Raw genomic sequence first — 24,156 nt, 5'->3', positions numbered from 1 at the left:
TATCCGCCTTCCCTCTCTGCAGATCCTCTCTGGCTCTGTCGGGTTGGACGGTCAGTGAGCGGCCATTTTCTCCTCAGAGATGTTCGATTAGGTGTGAGTCAGGGCTCTGGGCGCGTCACTCAGCCTTGTCCTGTGCTTAGAGTCCTTGTCCTGCTGGAAGTTGAACCTTTAGCCCAGTTTAGGACCTGAGTGCCCTGGTTTTCAAAAAGGATATCAAAGTGCTTTTCCCATTAGACAGGTGACGAGTCCTGGTTTTGTCCAAACACGACTGAATCTGTTCTGGTTTCATCAGACGAGAGGAGGAAGTGTCCAACAGTCTCAGAGTCCTTCAGGTGCTTTCAAGGGTTGGTTATTTCCATCTGGGTATAATCCCCAGGATCTCTGGAGCTCAGCCACAGTGACCTCCTGAATCTATCAAGGCCCTTCTCCCTTTTGGCCATTTCAGCAGGGCGTCTACTTCTAAGATCAGTCCTGGTCGTTCCAAACATCGTCAATTAAAGAATTATGATGACCCAGGCCGGTGCCAGGATTTTTCCTCTACCTGGGCTATGGGGGAGCTGGACCAAGCCGTAGAGGGGCTAAGGAAATACTCATTTTCAAAAGGCAGTTGTTGTTTTCCCTATAAAAGCACATAAGGCACACAGAACATTCCACATAGAGTCATACATATGTATATATATGTAATATTCAACAAGCTATTAGTGCCCACAAGGAAATGAAATATAACATATTTCAGCGCTGGACAGCGCCCATGCAGCTACACTCCATAACACACTAAAAGCACAATAAAAAGAAAAACTTTTATTCCATATGCTTAAGACAACTGCATAATTGTAACAATGGGTCAGCAAAAAAAAGTCGAATCACAAAATCTGAAATTAAATCAAGAATAAGTCGTCTGTATGCAGTGAATTATAACCTGTCCTCATTTGGCCAATATTCCATACTGAGGTCACGTGACAACAACTGGAGCAGATCCATGACGACCAGGCAACCCCATCTCCCGAAGAAGACCATGATGTGGTCGTAAGCTTCAGACAGACGAAGGACACCAGCCTTTCGTTGAGCCTCTTTTCTGCCAAACTATCTTCCATCGCACTGACGTGGAGGCAGAAATACTGAGTGAAGCTCTCTGTTATGTGCCTCTGGGGTTGGAGCAGCTCCTACACTGTCTGTGCCGAAGTGTCCTTGGGCAACACGCTGAACCTCAACTTGCCCCTGACGAGCGTTTCTTCAGAGTGTGAATGGTCTGTGATGGAAGTAGTGTTGCGTATAGCCGCACTGTTTGAATCTGATTGGTTGATAGGATTAGAGAAGCTGTGTATAAATGCAGATCATTTCGCCTGATTAGCCAAACACCAGTACTGACACGGTGCCGAGTGGATCTGAGGGCTGAGCCGAGGACCGCTGATACGTTCACATCTGCAGGGACCTTGTGTCAGTCATGTAGCGACACGTCTGTTTGTGTCGTGTGAAAGGACGTCTGTGTGCCTGAATGTGTTCTGCCTCGTGTGTGGTGATGATTGTCGGCCCCGAACATGCATCAGCCTCCTAACGACCTGAGTCCTCAGCCTCTCTGCATCCACACGGACAAGGAATCACTCCGAGTCCTCGAGTATCGATCTGAGCACCACTGAAACCTTTCAAACTACTTTGACTGTCGTGCAGCAATTCATCCCGCTCAGACAGATGTGTGTCAGGTTTCTCGTGCGCGTGGGAATGCAGATTACAACCGCCCCCCCCCCCCCCCCCTCCCCCCTCTCTCTTTTTCCCCTCTCTGCACAGAGGCTGTATTTTCCTCGGCTGGAAAACAAAAAAAAGCAGTGGAAAGCTCTGGATTTATTCATTACCATCTCTCAGCGTGACAAAGTGGAGTAAAGCTGGACTAATGATGGGGCAGAATGTAAATGGGGAAACTAGTCTGCTGGGAGCAGCAGGGCTGATCTATGAGTTTGCATGTGTTTTGCAACCTAATATAGCTTAGATAAGCAGACATTTTCCTAGGGACGCAGTTACGGCATAAAGAAGAGCATTAGGAAGCTAGGGTTGTCTCTCTCCCTCTCTGTGTGTGTGTGTGTGTGTGTGTGTGTGTGTGTGTGTGTGTGTGTGTGTGTTCGTTTGTGTGACACAAGCCTGCAAAATGTGATTTATTTACACAAAGGAGAATATATGAAAACTATGATGAATGAGAGCGGGTAATAGCAACAATTTTGTGCCAGCTCATGATCTTCAAATTTACCTCCGAGCACATGTTTGATCCCTTATGGGAACAAATATTATTGCTAATTTTCGCTCTCGTCTGATGTGTGAAATAAGACAAACCAAATCAAAACACCTCTAAATGTCCCAGTTTACAGTCTCCTGTAATGTTGGTGCTGCTAAGTATGTCTAAGAAGCACAGTCAAGCTGTTTTCTTCAGTATTTTCATTGGACGACAGCTTTCCAAACTACTGTAGTTTTTAAAGGGGAATCAGGGTTTGAGCAAAGACTTAAATCATCATCACGGCTCATGTTTTTGCTCCGAGCTTTGTTTCCTCTGGAGGCAGCTTCATTAAAACACCAACACATTTTGTCAGAGTGGAAGGAAAATCTCCTGGACAACTGTTTTCTACACCTGACAGATCTCTGCTTTTAATATGAGACTCTCCCTTTTGAAAAGGATGTTGGAGAGATAACCGTGCTGATTCTTCGAAGGATGAGTGCCAAGCAAAAATGTGAAAACTCTCGTAAGCTTTTATTTTTTTTATTTTATGAGGGAAGAAGAGTACCTAGCGGTCGATTCAGTTCTTTTCTGCCTCTTCTCTTTGGATTTTCAAGGCTGCCGTACAAAGACACACCAAACCTTCATTTTTAAAGAGGAGGTCTTGTGTTGTTCATCTGACACACTAAGTGTCAGCTTAAGGTGCATAAAGCACCGTTCCTCTTTAGCTTGGGAAGTAACATGTTTATTTTCAGATTTCAAAGTACAGCGAGGTTCAGGAATGTTGAACTGTTGATCAAAACCATTGTTTATCTCCAATATTCAGAGGGAAAAGTTTTTAAACTATCAACAATTATAAATAGTTTGGTGTATTTGTCACAGCGTCCACTCCATAGTCCAGGAAGCCGGGGATCATGGGTAATATTCACTGCTCAGACAAGACTCTTTCAGAGCAATATGAATGAATATTACGACCCACGTCAACTATGACAGATATGAAGGAATATCCCACTCTCAGAATTACATCAAATTATCTCTCAAACTTCAGTCATAGACAGTCATCAGTTCCATATTGCAAACTGTGCCGGCCGCCAGCAGCATGAAACGAACAGTCGAGGGCATATTTAAGACTAAAGTAAATAATATTTTAAAATAATGAAGGTTTAGTTTAGTTGTCTCCACATGAAAGACACCATGTATCAGCACCTAAAATGTAAATATAATATTTCCTTCTACGTAAGTACAGTAAGCCACAGAGTACCGAAACACTCATTATCAAAAAAAAGGGCAGTGAAGGCAAATTCAAAATTATATGAAATAATAAGTTTTTCATGATTACATGTTTATGTACAACATATGTCTGTTTCTGATTTATTTGCATTTAATCATTGATAAACTGGAAATGTGGGAGGAAAATCAATCAAATTGTATTTGTATAAACCATATTCTCAAATCACAATTTTCCTCTAAAGTCTAAAGACAAATAAAAAATGAAATAGGAATGTTTACTTTGGGAAAACCGCTAATAAATAGGTGTGAAGAGATAAATAAAAGGGAAAAATAAAACAAAACGATTTACATTAATTAATCTTAACCGCTGATTGGTAGTGAATAAATAAAATGCTTTTTGACCTTTGGATATAGTTGAAAGTTTAATTTCTCTGTAGACTCGATTTTAGTGTTATTTACCTCAGTTGTTTGTAACGCTTTACTCCTTTCTGTCGGTGTCTGTGCTCCACATCCACCAGTGTGTTCACTGATGTTAGGATCTTTGTTTTGTCTCTTTAACACTGTGCAACCCGACCTTTCTGAAGAGCTGCACAGTCTCCAAGCATTCTGCTCGAGACTATGTACAAGTTAAAGAAATGTTTACACAGCAGGTGCTTTGTTTACCCCACTGAAGTCAGGCAGCAAATTAAAACGACGTTTCTCTCTGGTGTGGCTTAAGGTTGTTCTCTCTGATGAGGGATTTTAGAGGAAATGCTAAAGATACACCGGTGGGAATAACTCGAGTTTCTCGGCTGTTTCCAAGCAAACACTTCACTCTGAAATGGAGGGGACTTCAAGTGTGCTTATAAAAACAGACAGGTAGTTGCAGGGGGATTTATTCATAGTGCATATACTTATTTTGCATTTCATAAAAAATAGACATCCATGTGTATATATACTGCAGGTAACAAAACAAAACAAAACCAAAAAATCATCAATACATTAAAAAACGTTGTAAAAAACAAGATTTGTCACATTTTCATGATAGAGACAAGTCAGGATGTTAATGTTAAAAAACACTGCATAGTCTTTAAAAGGCACCAGAGTTGTGTTTGTGCAGAGTGACGGCCTTTGCACATCAACTGAAAGGCAAACAGCAAATAATATTGAGAGGAACTTCAACGCGCCTGATTAAGATTAAGCAAGAGATGATATATCAACTAAAATATAAGCAAGATGGAGTCAACATCAAGCGATGCAGCACAGGTGCTGATTTCACCAGATGAAGTGTTTCAGGGGCCTAAGCTGAATCACAGCTGGACATGTTTCCTGACGCCCATTGCACAATTTGAAGAGAAGCTGATGCAGCGATGTTTATTAAAACTTTTTAATTGGAAGTATATTGGTCAATAAGTCCCTGCTGTGCACATATGGCCCATTCACTTTCTTCCACGGGAGCTGGGTCACTTGTTTCTTGATCTTGGCTTCAAGTCAGCTACATCCTCATACCTGTCTAACTCCAGAAATCTGTCTGAAGTCTGAAGTCTGTGGCTCATCGCCTTTACACTAGGCACGTGTGTTCTCCAGGTCCCATCGAAGGGCGGTGTCGAATTTGGTGCTATTTGGACATGAGATAAGTTCAACTCTCTTTGAACAAATAGACGACCAGCACTCTGTAGGTGCTTCAGGTGGAGCTGGACAGCAAGACGCTCACGTTAACAACAACCGATTATCCAGTTCAGGATTCTGAGTCGAACCTACCTAAACTTTGAATAAAGAGGTGAACAGCTCTTTCTATAGCGGCATTGGTTTCTGGGCTCTGTGGACCGAGTCCTGCAGTCGGTCTTAATTCACCCATCTCAATGCCTTCAGGTCACTCTAACAGTCCCAGAAAGAAAACCAGCATCACCATAGACCAAGCAAACAGCTCATTCTAAACAGGCAGGTTTAGATTGGGCCACTCTACAACTCCTTTAAAAGACAAAAATAACTGTGAGCAGTGGCTCAAGTCAAATATATTAAATAAAGAAACATCTGACTGAGGAGGAAGTTGCTGTTCTTCTACTACAGCTTCAAAATATGACACTAACAACAAAATGCATTATGATTGGTTAGATTTGAAAATGAGAGAAGCAAAATCTCTGATAAATTGAAATGTGGAAACTTGCGTCGGGTCTTTGAAGTTCTGGAAAAATTCAAAATTATTAGTAATATGCAAATAGAAAAATATGCATATTGTGTGCAAAGGCCTTAACTGGGTCCAAATCATTTGAGCACCAACACATAATGAGAGGAGTACAGTTTGGTTTACAATATTTAAAATAGCTGTTGAGTTAAAAAGTTGTAAAATAGAATGTAACAGTGAAATGATTTTGGTTGAAACCCAATATATAACTTCACTTCAGGGTCTTATAAATAAAAAACACTTGATAGTAGTTCCTCTTTTACAGTGTGCAAAAATATGTCCTTCTTCAAAGTGTGTGTGAAATCCCTCAGTCGCTCCCCTGCTCTCGAGCACCTTCAGTGTTCGCCTGCTTGAGGTAGTCGAGGAGGATTAGTGTTGAGTGCGAGGCCCAGAGTCCAGTCCAGTCGGTTCTGGATGAGCACTGGGCAGGTACAGTCAGCTGTGCGCGTCGCTGTGTGTCCACGTTCCAACAGAAAGAGATAAAGGATCACTTGAGGCTGAGCTAATCTGTGAGTGGTTTGGCCCCGTTGACTTCAGAGTCGTCCAGGTCCGAACTGGTCAGGCGTTTTCGAGGAGCTGTGGCAGAGAGGGGACGGTGGAAAGAAACCGAAGGAAACAAGAGAAAGAACATTACATCCCCCAGCGTGTCAATCATCCAGTCTGAAAGTCAACTGCAGAAGTAAAACAGTCCTTGCTATCAATCTTCTACCTCTAACCGTTGCTGCTACAGTCGTCATGAAACTGTATTGTCTGTTAACACTGGTACCAAACAGCCGTCAATATGTCTGGACACTGTCGCTCTCAGAGGTCAAACCGACACAAAGGCGCAGGAAGTACACTGTGCAAATATCTGTAAGCTGCTAAGTGAGGAAGAACTACAAGTCTGAGGCAGTGACACACATGCACGCACACAAACACACACACACACACAAAATTAATGGAAGGTTTAATAAGTTGCGTTGTGTATACCATGGTGAAATATATAAAACCGATGCTAAACTGTTGCCATTACTGTTTAACAATACATTTTTCAACTTATCAAGCAATGCACAAAACCATGACTGCCATCAAACCACCTGGTAGACAAGCTGTCAGAACACAGGTTGAGCAGCTTCAATACAGAAGTACTCACACAGAGTGTCAGACCTCAGCGAGCTGCTGAGGAATGTGCCGGGGCCTTTGATGCTGGAGGAAAGAGCAGCAAGTTTCAGGCTCCTGGTCGTGGCGTCCAGCTTCTCGTCCTGGAAGACAGGTGGACACAGTGACAAGACTAGACGACAACAACAGACGGCCAGGCTATAGCAGAGCTGCGAGGCTTTGATGCATGTAACAAAAAAAGCTAAATATGTAATGGAGTAGAGCAAACTTATCATGGTGAATGGAGAAATGTCTCCTCAGCACTTCTATTGGAAGAGATGTGTTGGTAAATATGTGTTGGATCCTTTTTTTTGTTGAACTTGACTGACTGATCAGATCCAAATGTTAATTATCTGGAAATGCTGGAAACAACCCCTTGCTCACAGCTATACCAGTGCTTATTACTTCAGATCTTAACAGTGGTGGGTCTGGCCTGGAGATGGTGCCAGCAAACCAGCTGGCCGTTGCCATTTGATTTTTTTGATTACTATCACAAGACAATTTAGATGAAACACACAGTGAAAACATCACTAGAATCCTTTAATATTCAATTTCTGTCAATAGATGCCTTTCACCTAAATCTTTCACAATGTCAAATTTCCATTGTAAATATGTCACTGGTGTTTATGGGTGTGTTTCTCTACATTGAGCGTTGGAGTTCTAATGGTGAGGTCGGGGGGGTAACACCAGGTCAACACTCTCTACTGGTTTCCACTTTTAGATATTCAAAAGAAACTAAAACCATGAGCTCCTTTTGAGGCCTGAAGTCCAAAGACAGCTCCCTCCTGCATAACAAGATAAGGCTTTGAACCACACTCGCATGAATGCAGCTACGTTTAACACACACACACACACACACACACACACACACACACACACACACACACACACACACACACACACACACACACACACACACACACACACACACACACACACACACACACACACACACACACACACACACACACACACACACACAGGTGGAGATGCAGGTAAACTGAGATAAACAACCACTTTGGTGGAATTAAGTTACTGATCCACACTATATCCCCAGGTGCGGACAGCTCTATGTGTATCAGAGATGTTTTGATTGTACTGCCCTTCACAGCGCTCACACAATACACACATTTAATGCACTGTAAAATCAGAATGGTGGGACAAGTCTTGTCATCCCCAAAAAGGGTGTTCCACAGATTAATGTTCGGTTGAGGAGAGTGATTTGTGAAGTGGGTGAGACAGTGTATGATAAAAGCTTCTCGTAAAGACATGTATTTGCTTGTAAACATGCAGGCCAACGAGTCCGAGTCTAAGCAGATATCTCTAAATATTTTGTGACTCTGTTGCGACCCTGGCCAAGTCACTGATGACATTTTTACACATGTGACAGAATTTTTTTATCTTGTGTATTTAGATCATCACAGATGTCCTGTGATTTCCAGGAAAAGAATCAACCTCAAAAAAAGAGAAGCCTTTGTTTGAATAGAGCTTTTGAAATTCAAACAGAGAACCACTATTGTATGTGTTGGGCTGTTTGTTGTTGTAGTCTTATCAAGATGGAAGTCTCTTAAAGTGATTCAATCCATCCTTTTTTCCTTAAACAAACCCCGGGTGGGCAACAGCTATTAAGCTAATGCAATCGTCACTTACCATTCGACGCGGGAGTCATTTGGCAAACAGAGAGGGTAATCTGGCAGATTAAAACCATTTAAAAAGTGAGTGTATGGCTGTTTTGGGGAAGGCTGCATACTGCTAATGGCAGCTGTCAGCAATGATGCCTCGATGTCTCCCCTGACTGCTCTATAGCACAGAAGACGATTTAGGGGATTAAGAGTGACTGTTGAAATTCCTCTGTTGTTTGACTATGTTTGTGCAACTTCTCCGGCTTGTCTCACTCTGTCCATCCACAACGCCATTACAAGCATGTGAAGTCAGTCATTTATTTGTATAGTTGTATATTAGTGCGGTACACACATTGGCACCAGTGTGGGCGAGCTAGACTCACAAATGGCTCCCGACGCCAGGATGTCCTCGACCAAAAGGCTGCTGTTTGAACAAAACTGTGCAATTAGGGACTGAAATGGAAAAAGGTGTAGGTTGTTGTTTGCGAGTACGAGCTCTTGTAAGGCATTATACAGCTGGTTGTCTGCGTGGGTGTGTGTGTGTGTTTGTGTCGTACTCTGTACTCTTGGATTTCGCGTTTGGACTCGTCCAGCTGGTGCTGCAGGTCCCAGACGATCTCTTTGTATTTGGTGTATCGCTGATCGACCATCTCCCTCTGTCGCTGTGACTCCTGAAGGCACAAAATGGAGACTGTGTCATCATAACCGGCCAGACGCAAAACACAACAGACCAATGCTCAGATTATAGGAAAATGTGTCAGAGTATCCTTTCAAAGTCTCTTAATAAAATCAATAAGTGATGTTACCAGTGAACCCACCTCTAAATCTTTGAAGTTGTCCATCAGACATTGTTTTTCAGGAATTGACTCCAGGTGGTCGAGGGCTATTCTTGTGTTCTGGAAATGATAGATAAAAAAAACCTGTTATTTCACACAATATTAGGTGTTGATTTGTCTGATCTTTATATCAAGTAATTTGACTCCACTCATTTAAGTAAATATTATCAGAGAAATCTATACAATGTGTGTACTTGTCCCAAAATGGGGAAATGATTCTTAAATAATGAGATAATGAGATTGTGGAACAAAGGCCCTAGATACTGTTTTAATGTAATTTTTCAATATAAATGCCCTGATTTATCTTAAATAAAAAGAAATCAAACATAATTAGATAAAAAATTACTATGTAGGTGTGAAGCAGAAGGCACCAGACACTGCAACAGTAAATGGAGGATGATACATAGATAAATACTGGAGCCTCCTCTCAATTCCCTTAAACATCTCCCTGTTTCCCTTTTCGTTAACGCCTCAAAGTGAATGTAGATAAAGATGATGCTCCTCAGTGGTGTGCTGGAGGCATCTCAGTGACAGACATGATGTCACAGTGCCTCGTTAATTTAGTTAAAACGCAATCAGCACAATGTTGGATGAACAAATGGCTCCATTCTATTCATCGCTCCACTGTAAGTTTCAATAGGCTTCACATTCCCATTCACGTAGTGCATTTAAGCATCAAAGGACCTAGTTGTTAGGACGCGTTCTGCTGATTGCTGCAGAAGAATGGCACACTTGCATACAGCACATACTGGAGGATGCCCACCTCTCAGCCTGAGAGGAGGATGGGTCGATACGTGCTGTCACTTTGTAGTTGTGGTAAGCAGAAATGATTTGACTTGATGGTGGTCTGAGCCATTTCCTCCTCTTTCTCACAATGGCTAATTAAGGCTTGAAGTGGTCAAGCGCAACGTATAATTGTGATTGATAGACAGCACGCGTTAGACAGCTTCATTTATTTATTTATTTTCAAGGGGAATAAAAAGCGCCTGGATCAATATGACCTTTCAGTTGTGCTGAGTAATTTGGGGCTGACATGTAACAGCTGATTAAGGATGTTAGTGGTGGACATTAACCGTTCGGACGGTGTGGTCAATACTGTATTATCATTCAAGCTCCTTTCTTAACTCTGTCAGTAAGAGTTATGATGATTAACAGAGGTCTAAGTCTTGACTAAGCAATCGTTTCCAAGCCTTTGCTGTGCAGCGTCCTGTGTTTGGCGCTTAACCAACAGCTTTAGGTCAACCTGCTGACACAGCTTCATTAAATCAGACTGAAAGCCAACATGACTTAGAATATCAAGTCCTGCTCTAGTAGTTTAGAGACTCCCTAAAATTCCTTGCTCCTAAAAATTACAGAGTTTTTTCAATTGATTATCTAGACTGTGGCAGCCCACCCACCTTCATACTGAACGCTTACACTTCTCATAATAACATAAGAGATGTCTAACTCGGTGTGCTTGCACTATGGTTCATAAAGTTTTTACCGTCAAATAACATTGATCGTTCACTCTTTACTCTGTGTACCTGTCACTCTGAATATGATGATTCACAAAACAACAACTATTATTATTATATAAATATATATATTTTTGCTGCTATTATTAATAAAATTTTACAATCAATAATCACCACTCTTATTGTTTTCATTGTAAGAGACAACTGTTCCTGGTCTCTCTCTCCTCTTCCCCCTATCTCTCTTCTCCCCTCTCTTTTCCACCCATGTCCCCCTGCAGATTTTCCTCCAAACAATGAAATCTTACCATCTCTACATCCAAAATACGGTCCTGTAAAAAGACACAAACACATTGATATCACTTTGTATGCAAATACAAACAAAGAAAGACCCGATGCTGACAAAACGAGCTCCAGGTAACCTCTTAAAATGGTGGATTAGCAGAGAGAAGCCCAGCTTAGTGTGTGTGTGTGGGAGAAAAGTGACAGCCGAGAGGAATAGTATTCCAACAGATGGGTAACAAGGGAGGGGAAATGCACGGGCCAGTGAGAGTCTGGAGCACACAACAGGCTTCTTAACACAATCACTGACACACGCACACGCAAAGACAAACTGCTCTCGCCGCTCATCCAGCTCCTGAGTGATGTTCCCTCTCCAACGCTACATAAGTGATGCTATGCCTCTTATCTGCCACTCAAACGCACACCTGCACTCCCTCCCCCAACCGGCTGCTTCAACATCCTCTGCCTGTAATGTGTTGATGGTTTGTAACAAGGGCACTTTCTTTTCCTCTGCCCACCCCCCCCAACTGTTTCTTTTTTCCAAACTCGTCTGCATCCCTCGCTATCTGTCTTCCCTCGCTACATCTCTCTCTCCTCATCCTTCATAATTAAAAGCTCGGCTTGGTCTAAAAGGGCTGATTAATTACACACAAGCTCTGGCAGGTGCCACTGTGCAGCCACAGATGGGGCCCTGCGATCCAATCCACACAAATATGCGCACGCTCAAGCAGGCTGAGAAGCCCAATTGGAAACTCTGATTGCTTAGCAGACATTTCAGTGTGTGCGTGTGTCTGTGTGTGTGCGCATGTGTTTTTCCTGTTTAATGTCGAGTAAAGGGCCACTGAGAGGCCGGGGGCTAGTCCGCTGCAGACTAGGTGAATTGATGGCCGGCCAAGTGTAGATGCTGCAGTACTGAAAGACAGAGACAAGGCCTCTGGTGGCTTTTACACTCCAAGGCCTTGTGTCTGCAGTAATTAGCTACTTGTTCAAGCAAGGCTGCGGGGAGTCTGTCTGGCCCACGGCTGTGTGCTGCTGTTTGCAGCAGCGCATCACAGAACTCAGATGACTGAAGGCCAGTTACTCAAAAACAACCAAATGGATATGCTAAGAAGAAAAAGAATTTGGAGCCAAAATGGTGTGCAAACAAAAACAGAACCAGCTGTCGTGCCATTGGAAGTAGGCCACAAAAAAAATCGACGGCCTAAAGTGCAGGTTAACAAATCCAGATAAATGGATTAGTTAAGACAAATGAGTCTGACCTGAAGGCTCCTCATTTCCTCCTCCTTCCTGCGACTCCGCTCCAACAGCTCTGAAATGAGAGAAAAAAAACAGGTTGCGGACGATGAAGTTATCCAACCGCTATATTTGAATACAATAAAATACAAATCAATAGAATAATATAAAAAAATAAAAAATATTGAGGTAGGTAGAAAGAATAAAAACAGAAACACAAGATAAATAGGTAGATAAGGTGCAGTGGCAAGATGATGGTTATAGTACTGATGATATAATGGTAATGTTATTGTTAGACAGTATATAAAAATAGTACAGTATATATTGTATATAATATAATATAACATAATATATATTTATATATGATAGTAATTATACCAATATAATAGCAGTATATAGTAGTAATGGCAGCAACGGTATATATAAAAATAATAATAGTAAATATAATAATAATAATAACATGTACACATCTATAAATATGTGTATATAGACTTATATATATACAAAGAATATACAAAGAGTATGATATAATATATGATATATAGTAGAGGTATAAATATAAGTATTTGACTATACAATAGATAATATAATATACCATGAGTGTAAGAATATGTAGACAGAGTGTGCAAAAGACCTGTGTGACAGTGGTGGAGATAGTAAAGTGATAGTTTGGGGTTTTCAAGTGTTCTTTTACTTGCCATTTCATCTCATCAACCTCATCTTGGGCTTTAGGGAACAGTGATTTGATCACTAATGGGTAGACTGTGGTTCAGATCCGGACAAAGACTATATCAAAGTCCAATCTGGACCTATAAACTATAAGTAATCAAGAATTGTCCAATTTTGAAAGATCTGGTCAGTCTTGTTTTACAGCAGTGATTTAGTGGCCCCTGAAACTCACAGACCAATTGCATGCATTTTTTAATCATCTCACACGATGCCCCTCAGCCAATCAAATCAGTGAACTTCGACGAGCAACGCGATCAGAGTTAAGTTCACAAACAGTATTTGATTTTTTTTTCTGAGGGCTCAGGAGGTAAGGGGGGTTCATCCATTAAACCAGAAGGTGGTTTGATCAAAGCCTGCATTCCAAGCAAGACACTGAGCTGTAAATTTCCCCTGACGGCTCTGCTGGCAGTGTGTGAATGCTATGTGATGGAAGAACGTGATCTGTATTGAACCACTGTATGAATGTGTGCGTGATTTGATGACTATGACTTGAACTCTAAAGCCCTTTGAGTCGTCGACACGACCAGAGAAGCTTTATCTAGCTAAAGTCCATTTATATCTCATTTGTGAGAGATGCCTCATGTGATTGTTAAAAGCAGAAATATTCAACAATTCTACACCATTCCAGTGAGAATTCAAAGTCCTGACAAGACAAGCTAGAGCGAACTGAACAAGAGCAGTGGGATATAAGAATAAGAGAAGAGAAAAGCAGGTGATAAAGCTGTTCAACTCTTAAAATTAGCTTAAATTGTTAGAAAATAGCTTGAGACTGCAAGAGGGGAATTCAAATCCACAAACAAAAAGTTTATTCAATTATTTTCTTAAATGTGAAATTAATTGAAGAAAATAAAAGAGATTCATTTTTTTTCTCAGTAAGTTGACACCTCTAATACTTCAATATGTATTGCCCTGAATCATAATGCTGGTTAGACATTATGATGCTCCGGACCTTTGCTAGAGGATCTTTTTTTCCAACTGGGCCCCTACTGAGTTTTAACAGATTTTTGTTTATTGCAGAAACCAAAATGTTTTATTCACAATTACTTGTTTTGCGAAGTCTATTCATGAAGTCGAGTAACCAATGTCTACTGTAAATAATTTTGCCATCTGCAACGAACATTTATAATGATTACAAACACTTCTCAGCCAGTGAGAACTGAACATCAAACGTATCTCTATCATGATATAAGAAGCTCTCCACTGACACATACCTGTACACAGTAATACAATCATCTCATTTGAAAGCATTAAGGCCTTATAAACCTCCTGCAAAGGTATTGCTAAAATTGCACTTCTGGCTGCCTCGCCCCAGATGTCTGGTAATGAATTCTCTAGTTCAATATCCAATTACCTGGGGACGACTGAATCTCCTCCTCATCAAGCATGTGTGCATGTAAACCCATATACATCTCACTACACTGACAAACCTACTTGATAGAAACCCTTGAAAAAACCTACAGTGTCTCAAGCCGTTGCTTCTAGCCTGTGAAAACACACCTTGAAGTGAGCAGAAGAGGTGTGGTGGTGGTCTGTTGCTGTTAATCTCAGACTTAAACCTGAGTCACATCTATAGCCTACGGAAAAACCTATGGTTGGTCCTATGATGCTAGAGGGAAAACGCTACACATCCCAATGATGAATGATCATGCCACGATTCTGATTGATGTTAAAAGAGTTTGGCAAGAAATTGTAGTTTGTATCTTGTATGCATGAACAGCTTTTCATCTTAAGAGTAATTTAGTGCAGTAACGTTTAACAATTCTATCGAAGGCGAACATGATTTTTCACGTCTGTGGTAAACATCTCCATGTTACTCCTACACCTGAGGATTGTGGGTGGTGAAGCACTTTTGACATTGCTTGTTTTTAATCAAGTCATCTCTGGATTATTTCAGACTACACCATATAACAATAGCATAGCTTGTGGTTAGTATATTTCGGATCGTTACAATGTTATGGCTGATAATTAAAATCTCTATTCATTTAATGAATGGTATTTGTTTTTCTATACATTTAATAAAGAAACACTTCCCATGCAAATAGTATTAAAAAAATAGCAGAACTGAGAACAACACAATCCGTTCTGATGGGTAAATTTGCCAAACTGCGTAGTTGTAAATGCGTAGTGTCATTACTGCTCCTCATACTGTGACTATTCATGCACGGCAGGGATTGGGAAGTCTTGTGTGGGTCTGCAGTAACACAACAAGTGAATCAGCGAGCAGCAACACTGCAGGGAAGCCATATTAAAAACGGCGATAAAATCGTAATTCCCACGCCTTTAATTCAGATAACCAGATCTCGCAGCTGCTGCGACACACAGATTACTCATAGGTCTAATTACTAAGAGAGCCATATCAGTGTTACTGCCTGCACAGAAGACAGACAAGGCAACTTCTGTCAAATCGAAAACTGGCTCAACATTGGTTTCCAGAAAGGGTCTGGAGATGAGGCTGTATCATTAGATTGCTTACAGTGCAATGTCTCACCACTGTAGTCAAAGTCGTACAGTGAAATAATGAGCAGCTGATTGTTTTTTGCTGCAGAGGTCTTCCTTCTCTCGTCTCCCCTCCAATTCTGACTCCCTCTATTGTCTTTGTGTAACTTTTAACTTTCTTTCTCTCTGTCAATGCAGCAAAAATTAAACCCATTTCCATGAGTTGTTCAGAGGACGTGCTAAAAACAGCATCCAGCCCATGAGAAGAGATTCAGTCAGAAATTGGACTCTGAACAGAAAAAACAAGCTAAGTTCCCAAAGAAGTTTCAAATTTCATGCACATTAAGATGCTTTCTCAAACATTTGTAATCATAAACAAACGATGCACAGGCACCGACAGCCATTTCCACATGTGTCCGTTCCAACACAGCTAACAGACACTACAAGGTAACAAACCCCTTCAGTGATATGAAGGTGTGCAATTAGTTGCTGCTCTTGATGAAATAGTAAAGGACATAGAAGGGCTGGAATGATTCTCGAGTCCAGACGTCCACTGTTTAGGCCTCTGTATGCTTCTCCGAGTCCGTTTCAGATGGACGGACGGACGGACGGAGCGGACGGACACTTTTTGATTTATAGTTCTGCCTTTTTGTTCCGAAAACAATTCACCACCAGAACAGTAGTTGGCGTAACGGAAGTCGAGCTTAGAGAAGCCTACCTCATGACGTATATAGAAGAAGTCCACGCTGGTTTATTTACGTCCCCCGGCTCCTCACACAGAGTGAACGATGACAACTAACAGAAAAAGGATGTTGATGACGCAACAGTTTTTGCTGAAATAAAGTGACACCCAGCGGGTCAAAATGCTTAAGTTATCGTGTCTTAGCGCAGCGGTTCCCCGGTCTTGTTTCCAAACTGCGTTGCTAATTCAACAGCTGCAACAGCTTGAAGCTACACGGAGGCAACTAGCTTCCCCCCAGCTTCCACACCCGATACTAACTACTACCAAGTGTTTGCTTCTAACCTGACGGTGTTTGAGAAACAGTGTCATGACAGCCGTGGGATTAAAGTCAGCGGGTTTTTGCGCTGTTCCCACCGCAGTTAGCATGGTGGCTAGCCCGCTAGCCCCGTTATGAAAATTCGCTATAACCGTATAGGATCATACACACATGCCGTAAGTGCTCTAACCAGGCTTACCACACTTGTCACAATAATCATAGAATCGCAGTTGTGATTTAGGTTTATTGTAATTTAGGGAATGAAACAGGAAGTTTGAGGTCCAGAAATGATGTTGTCCCGAAATGCTGGCGTTAGCGGACCAATCACAGCCAAGAGCTATCCGTGGGCTCTCCGCCATGCCGACGTGTAGTTAGAAAAATCAGAGCTGCACGAAAAGCTCTCCGAGGAGCCCCGGAGAGGCCCTGAGAGGGCATTCCACGGCAAAGAAGGCGGTCCTATCGGTCCTTTTCCGTCAAAACGGAGAAGCATACATTGCCCTTTACGGTTTGTGATGCGGGAAGACAGAACTGCGACACGTCTCCCTGCCCAACCTCACACGCTGCCACAGCAGCAGGTGCAGCCTGTTGTGTGTGTGTGTGTGTGCGCGTATGTGTCCAATCACAATCCAATCCAATCAAAACCTGTCCTAATATGAACCAACACAGAAGTGACTAGCAGCTTCAGAGTAATGGGTGTGGATGTCGGAGAGGATCATCTGTTAAACCTTTACAAAACTGCATTGAAAAACTGTCGGTTTATTCCCTACTTACTGACAGACTTGACCATAGACGGTACCATGGGTGCTCTGTACATATTGTATATATGAACGCTGTTGTTGTAACAACTCAGACGCATCTCTTTCTGTTTACTGAGATTAACTGAGTTGTTTTTTGAAAATCTGCAGTAAAACTCGGAGCAGATTGTTTTGGTTGCATCTGTTTTTTGTTGTTTGAACTGGATTGAACTGCCTCAACTTTGGACGTTAAGATTGTGGCAGACGGACACATCCTCCTCACTGAAAAACGAGGTATTCAGACCATTTAACAATCAAGAACTCAACAGACAGTGAAGCCAAAGGATTTCTTATCCAAAGTTGTTTTTGGTCGGGTATTAGCTGCCTATTTAAGACTAGAGCCTGCTTAGTCTCATCTGATGCTGCTGTGTGACAGATTGCAAGAGCGTGGGTAGGTGACTCAGTGACATGCTCTGATGACGATAGTACCACGAAAAAAACAAAAACACCTGGCACATACACACACCCAAATCATACCCAGTGTTCTCACTTGCTTCCTACAAGCCGGTTAGGAGTTTTACCAGCCGTCCTGAGTGATCCAGCTGACATGTACTGCTACTGTTTAACCATACACTTATCAGTGTCCATATGTGGATTTGTTTGTGGCCACAGTCTCAACACTTGGCAAAAATCATAGCTTCACACATTCATTCATTCAGCACCTCCTGACTCTGCTCCCTCTCTTTCTCTCTGCCATTATCAACACAGTCATCATGGTGCCAAAACCCACACTGGATGAAAACCGCATTTTATGATCTACACAAACACAACTGACATACAGGTTTATTTGAATATACAGAGGGGATGTGAGATCCAATAACAAGAGGTCACAGGAGAAACATTCCGGATGCATTCTAATAACAGGTGTGAACAGATGAATTCAGCGCTGTCCACTTGGGATCGGATCTCTCAGGGATGGAAGATATTACCATGTCCTAACAGGGCCTATGTGCGCATGAAATCAGTGTAACGGTATTTTTCTTTTATTAAATACCATTTGTGTACCTTTCTTTTCAGTGCTCAGGGAGTGAAGCAGCTTCTCTTGTTGGTCCAGTCGCTGCAAGAGAGCATCGTGTTCTGAGTCCCGGCTCTTCGCCAGCGCCTTCAACTGATCCCGGGCCTGCTGATGCTGCTTCCTCAGGCGCTGTTCTCTTCCGACACGTTCCCGCACCTCTTCACACAGCCAGCGTAGCTTTGTCTGGTTGGTTAGAGTAAATACATAGTCAGCAAAGATTGTATTTGATAAAAGATGTGGTAGGAAGAGTTTGGATGGGTTGTTACATTCACTGGGAAGGAGACGTCTCTGATTTAAGTATTTAAGTTCACAGGTTCCACCTTGAAAGTCTGCATTCAAGGCCCATCTGATAATAAAAATGATTTTCTTTACATATAGAGCTCCCATTAATTTTCTCAGGTTGAAGTCTACATGCTAATCAATGCAAAAGACCTCACATAGGAACTTAATTAAGCCCCAAAAACTGTAGATAGATAGAAAGAAATTCATGAGGGAATTCTGTTTTCCCTTTTAAGTTAAACTGCTTCATAAAAAAAGAATCACATTTTTATTCCCCTTCTATTTAAGAACAGAAACACACACACAGTCATTGGTCCATTTAGGGGACATTCCATAGATAACATAAACCTGCATTCACGTCGTGGAGACTTAATAACTCACTCTGACCTTAACTACTGACCCATAAATTAGCTTTTTCACAAATGATAAACACAGCTTTCAACGTTCTGTTTTAAGGCGGTGCCAATATATTTCATTCAACAAGCTGTTACAGCCGAGAAAAATAGGTGGATGTGGATTCTAACTGTGCTCTGTGAGCCTGTAAATCCTGCCTAGGTTTTACCAAAATAAAACTCTTAACCCAGGGAGCTAATTATCTCTCATGTTATCTGCGGTTTTAGTTTTGTAAATGTGCCGTTGTATGAAAGCACGTCTGACAGGAGATATATATTATGGTGATAAACACGATGAATTGTGCAAACACATTTTAACAGAGCATCGTGCATCATGGCCAGAGCTGTAATTACATGTTTCTTTTGTACACAGCACTATTGCAACACCAACAGGGGGCCTGACTACTGCTGGAAAGAGGCCAGGTAGCAACTATTATTGCAAAAAGAGAGCAAGGCAGAGACAGGAAGGCATTGAATTAAAACTTCATGTCATAATTTCATCAATTCAAAAGAGCCTTAGTTAACTAGGATGCTGGCTGAGAGGGAAACTGCTCAAATGCCTTGCGACTGAACCTCAGGTGAAAATTACAGTCGTCCTAACTCTTGCAACCCTGGACCCCAGCGTTTCATTGTAATCAGCTTGTTAAAGTGGTGACGTCAACAATAAATCGTATTTTTCATAAAGCATATGCTACAGTAATGATTTCAAACAGGCAAAAATCCATAATATGTACTATCAAGTTTGCATAGACCGTATTATTGATTGAATACATTTCATACTTTTGTTTTTCATATACATTCTATACGGTGTCCATGATAATGGTGTAACTAATTATTCTCTCCATTATACCATTCATAATTAACAGAAATCACGTGTAAAGAATACAGCTGTGCAGCATGTTATGATCATACCTTTGACTCGGCAAGCCAGTGATGGGGGTCTTTTACTAATCCAGGTTTCTGTGAGATTGCCTGTTAAAACAGGAAAGAGATATCAATGCAAATGTGTGCTCAAAATCTAAAAAAAATTCTGCATGGCAAATGAATGCAAAATTGAAGAGAATTTTAAGTCTGGATTTTATGGAAGTAGGAAAAACAAATGCAAAGAACGGATGGACAAACAACAAGATAAAAATCAGAAAAAAATGCCTCCTGTCAAACCCTGAACGTTTGTGAAGAACGACTTCTGCCAATTTAAATTGGTGTGTGTATGTGTTAAACATCATATGACACTAAAAACTGGAGGTTGCGTGTGTTTGGGTGTGTGTGCGTGTATATATGCGAATGTGTGTCATAAAAATAAGCTTGGGGAGTAGGTTCCATCCTTCCAAATCAAGCTTGTCAGTATCAGAAAAAGAAACTGACTCCTAATGACTGCTGACACTCACACACACCCACACACATAAAAAAAAAAAACACTCTTCAGACATAGAGACAGATACACAGATAAACAATCACATAACTAGATGACACTCAGTTTGGAGCACATCTCTGCCAAAGATGAAAATGTTAAGATGTGCCAACTACAAACATCATTTATTTTTAACCTAAGGTCAATAATCTCTTATTATCTCGGAGATAAATAAGAAGCGTCGTCTTTCAGCTCGAGAGCAGTACTAATGGATTTCAAATCCAGATTTTGTAAGGATTTCAATTAAAACCCTGGCACTCAAATAGCCCCTGCTTGTGTTTGGATTTCCTCTGCTTTTGCTCAAACTGTGCACTTGCAATCAGATATTTTGTTGCTTGTACAGATTTTCTGTCAGTTCTTCTCCTGAAGCTCACTGCTTCCTTGCAAAATGTCTGCGGCTGGATTGTTTGTTGTTGAACAAGTCGTGAGGCAGGAAGCTAGCGGATCCAGGGCTGGACATTGTATACGTCAACACTACAGCTGTCGTTCTATTGGTTGAGGAATTTGGACAGAAAATAAATCCAAGAGCAAAGGAGAAATCAGAGTAGATTATGCACACATGCACAAAGACAGTGTGAATGCAAGGAGAAGCAAAAAGTCAAAGCAACAAAATATCTGTGTACAGACACACAGTTTGAGCACACAATATGTATCATTTAAGGCACAGTGTCAAAGCACATCAGTAGCACAAAGATAATGTTAACATACTGAAGATAAGCAGATGCAAAATTGACCATGTTTTTTTCAGTTTAATCTACTATCATGAAACTTTCTAATTAGCACTGGTTAAAATGGCGAAGTATTGCGAAAAATGTAAAAATAATTGACCTAATAGTGACTTAAATAAATTAAAATAATTAATCCAAAATTGTAATAATTGTTTATAACATGATTGTTATAACAATCCAATCCAATCATTCAAGACATTTCCAAACTACATATGTGAGCTTCATACCAGCACGGGAGGAAAAGTTAGGCAATCACCAGAACTATTTACGATTCATCATCTGGAAATGTCTGATAAATGTTGTACCAATCCATCTCGTAGATGTTGAGGTATTTCACAGACTAAGTGATAATTCTGCCTTGCAGGTGGCACCACAGGAAAAGTCAGGGGATCATCAGACACACACAGTACACGTGCACAAACTCGCACACAGCCATGTACAAAGTTTACAAAAAAGTACAACTGTTTTTCAAGTACACCTTTGTGGCAAGGTGTTTACGCATGAGCAGCCGACACTGAAAGCAGAATTCCCCCCCCTACCCTTTCTGTCCAATGCCAAGGTAAACACATCATCGCTGCTCTGGTGTCAGGCAACATTTTAAACCCGTCGCTCAAATCCAGATCTAAGCAAAAACAAATTTCCCAAGATGTTCTCAAAGTACAGCAGCAATTGAGTACTGCTGTGCCGAAGTTCCCGTCTCTGGGAGAGTACAACCACATGGCAGTGTGTGCAGCGGTGTGGGAGGATAAAACCTGCCTCTCTGCCTCTCACTCACACTCCCTTTATCCTTTCCCAAGCCTTCAAAAGGTGGCTCGGTGCGGTGGCAGACAAAAAGGAGGTGAAACTGCTGTTTCTTCAGCAGCCCTGCCGGGAAATCGGAGTTTCTGCCACTGCTAATTTAAACGTGTGCTCGCGTGGTTCATGTGTCTCTTTCCGAATAAGAGTAACTCTGTGACTGTGTGTCTCTGGTTACAGTTTGTTTGCTTCACCTCACGCTGTGAAAAAGGTAAAGATAGCAGAGTTTAGAGAGAGGCAAAAAGCGGAGATGTTACATCTAACAGCAGGTGGAGAGGACACAGGAGACAGATACTGTATTTTCACTGAGGCATTTCACTTCATCAAACAGCTTAAAGAGAACGGAGACAGGAAGCTCTAAAGAGAAACAATATAAAGTGACAAATGTCCCAGGCTGGATTCAAAGACACAACTCTGCCATTACATTGTGTGCACTTGTTAGAGCCAGCTGTGCCCAGGAGAAGCAGACGTGCAACGGAAGTAGGTCACAACTGAGGGACGGGTACAGCAAGGTATCCTTAGAGGAGGTACAAAAAGGCTAAGCACTTATATTAAAAATACATGTCAAAGAAAAGATTTGTATAAAGAATAAAGCCATGTATATCATCTAACTAGGTTAACTATTTAACGTCCTCTGCCGACTTGCAGAGGGCACTGTTGGAAACCCAGTTCGGCCTGGGTCTCTCTGTGTGGGGTGTGCATGGGGTTTTCTTAAGGTCACTCCGGCTTCCTCCCACAGTCCAAAGACATGCGGATTGAGGTTCTTTTAATTGGAGCCTGTGATAAACTGGTGACCTGTCCAGAGTGTACCCCACCCCTCACCCAATGTCAGCTGGGATTGGCTCCTGCTCCCCCTTCGATGTATGTATGTATGTATGTATGTATGTATGTATGTATGTATGTATGTATGTATGTATGTATGTATGTATGTATGTATGTATGTATGTATGTATGTATGTAGGGATTTAATATATATATAAATTCCAGAAATCTCTGTCTGTCTGTATATGGTTGCTGTTGTAACCGTCTTCACAACAATGGCAATGACAACTGATGCCCCAGTTGGGCTTCTGCGTATTGAGTCGAGCTACAATGAACTTGAACTAAAGCTGCAGTGGTGCAAGTTCAGGGTTCTGCAAAGTCTAGCCGCTGGTGTTTACCTTTACAATTCCTGCATTTCACCTATACAGTTTCCAAAAGAAAGCTACAGCCAGCATTATCGAAGTCCAAGCAAACAGCCCATTCCTGCAGGTTTGAAACCACACTTGTCTTCTTTGACTTGTGGAAAGTAGTTTCACTAATTCAAAATCTTCTTTTCTTAACTGATTTACCAACATGCACTAAATTCCCAGTCTTAATCTTTTGTATGACAGTGCACAGATTTTAATAAGTTTAACTTTTAACTGGGGCTGTACTGCGCTACAACTTCTTGAATTAAAGCCTCTAAAGAAAAATAAGGAAGACGAGCATCACAGGGTAATTGAAACCTAATACACACTTTAACTGCTAATGATTCCTCCCATTAGGCCAATCGTTAGCAAGTTTGACTTCTTTTCAACACGACAGATTACAGATCAGGCGAGGCATTGGCTCGCATGTCTAGCTGTTGCACTGCTTGACCAGATTGGGAAATCTATAAGGGCAGATAAGAGCTGCCTGGGTTCATTAGCCTCGAGCAGCAGAGGAGAACAAGCTTAAAGCGAAGTTGGGGCTTAAACGTGTTTGTATGCAGGGGTGTGGTTGTGTGTGTTTGTACAGTATGTTTATTAGAGTGAAAAGACGTGTTTATTACCAGAAGGCCCAATATAAACTTTACTGTGCATAATAGGCATTTTATTATAGACCTTATTTAAATTTGTATTTAATCGCCTTCTTTAGATATTTTATTCAAGAGAAAATAAATATTAGTAACGACATAACAACACTCCCACTATACAAAAACAACACTAAAAGGAATAGTAGTTGGAATAGTAAACTTTCACCCATTAAATAGCCCCAGGCGAGAACAGGAAGAGAACAGGGCACAAGAAAGGTATTTCCAGGGGATGTTTTGCCGTGATTCAATGTCCAAACAAGGACACAGTATTTATTAGAATGTACAGTAGCACAGCTACCGAAAGTCAACTGAAGCAGGATTTTACATCATAAACATACTCTACTCAAAGATTTGCATCTTCAGGAACAACACAAAATAGCAAAACATTTCCAAAACCAGTGGCCAGAGAGATTCTAGTTCTGCCTGTCTGTACAGAAACAGGCAAACGTAAATAAAAATATATTTTTATACTTATTGCCGATCATAATCCTGATTTTCTTTCTGCATTTTCATCTTCACCACATAAAAATAACAAACTATATTAACACACTTAGATGAAAATATCTTAAATCGTCAGTACAGGCATTCAGTTGATGTGGCCTTCATCC

At 41.3% G+C, this 24,156-nt stretch overlaps 1 protein-coding gene across 1 annotated transcript in view; it reads right to left on the bottom strand.

The window, feature by feature from the left end:
* Positions 1-4,295: 4,295 nt before the first annotated feature.
* The window catches only part of LOC133973829 (centrosomal protein of 128 kDa-like), a 40,407-nt gene continuing 20,546 nt past the window's right edge, over positions 4,296-24,156 (bottom strand). Inside the window, exons 18-25 of the mRNA XM_062411894.1 lie at positions 19,711-19,770; positions 18,118-18,310; positions 12,182-12,231; positions 10,949-10,972; positions 9,172-9,249; positions 8,911-9,024; positions 6,727-6,835; positions 4,296-6,170 (exon numbers count right to left, since the gene is read on the bottom strand). Of these exons, the coding sequence (XP_062267878.1) occupies positions 6,097-6,170; positions 6,727-6,835; positions 8,911-9,024; positions 9,172-9,249; positions 10,949-10,972; positions 12,182-12,231; positions 18,118-18,310; positions 19,711-19,770 (702 nt within the window). The 3' untranslated portion in view covers positions 4,296-6,096. The remainder of the gene's footprint in view (positions 6,171-6,726; positions 6,836-8,910; positions 9,025-9,171; positions 9,250-10,948; positions 10,973-12,181; positions 12,232-18,117; positions 18,311-19,710; positions 19,771-24,156) is intronic.

The sequence above is a fragment of the Platichthys flesus genome, chromosome 18 (assembly GCF_949316205.1).
Source record: "Platichthys flesus chromosome 18, fPlaFle2.1, whole genome shotgun sequence".
Classification (NCBI taxonomy): domain Eukaryota; kingdom Metazoa; phylum Chordata; class Actinopteri; order Pleuronectiformes; family Pleuronectidae; genus Platichthys; species Platichthys flesus.
This window is presented reverse-complemented; position numbering and strand designations above follow the sequence as displayed.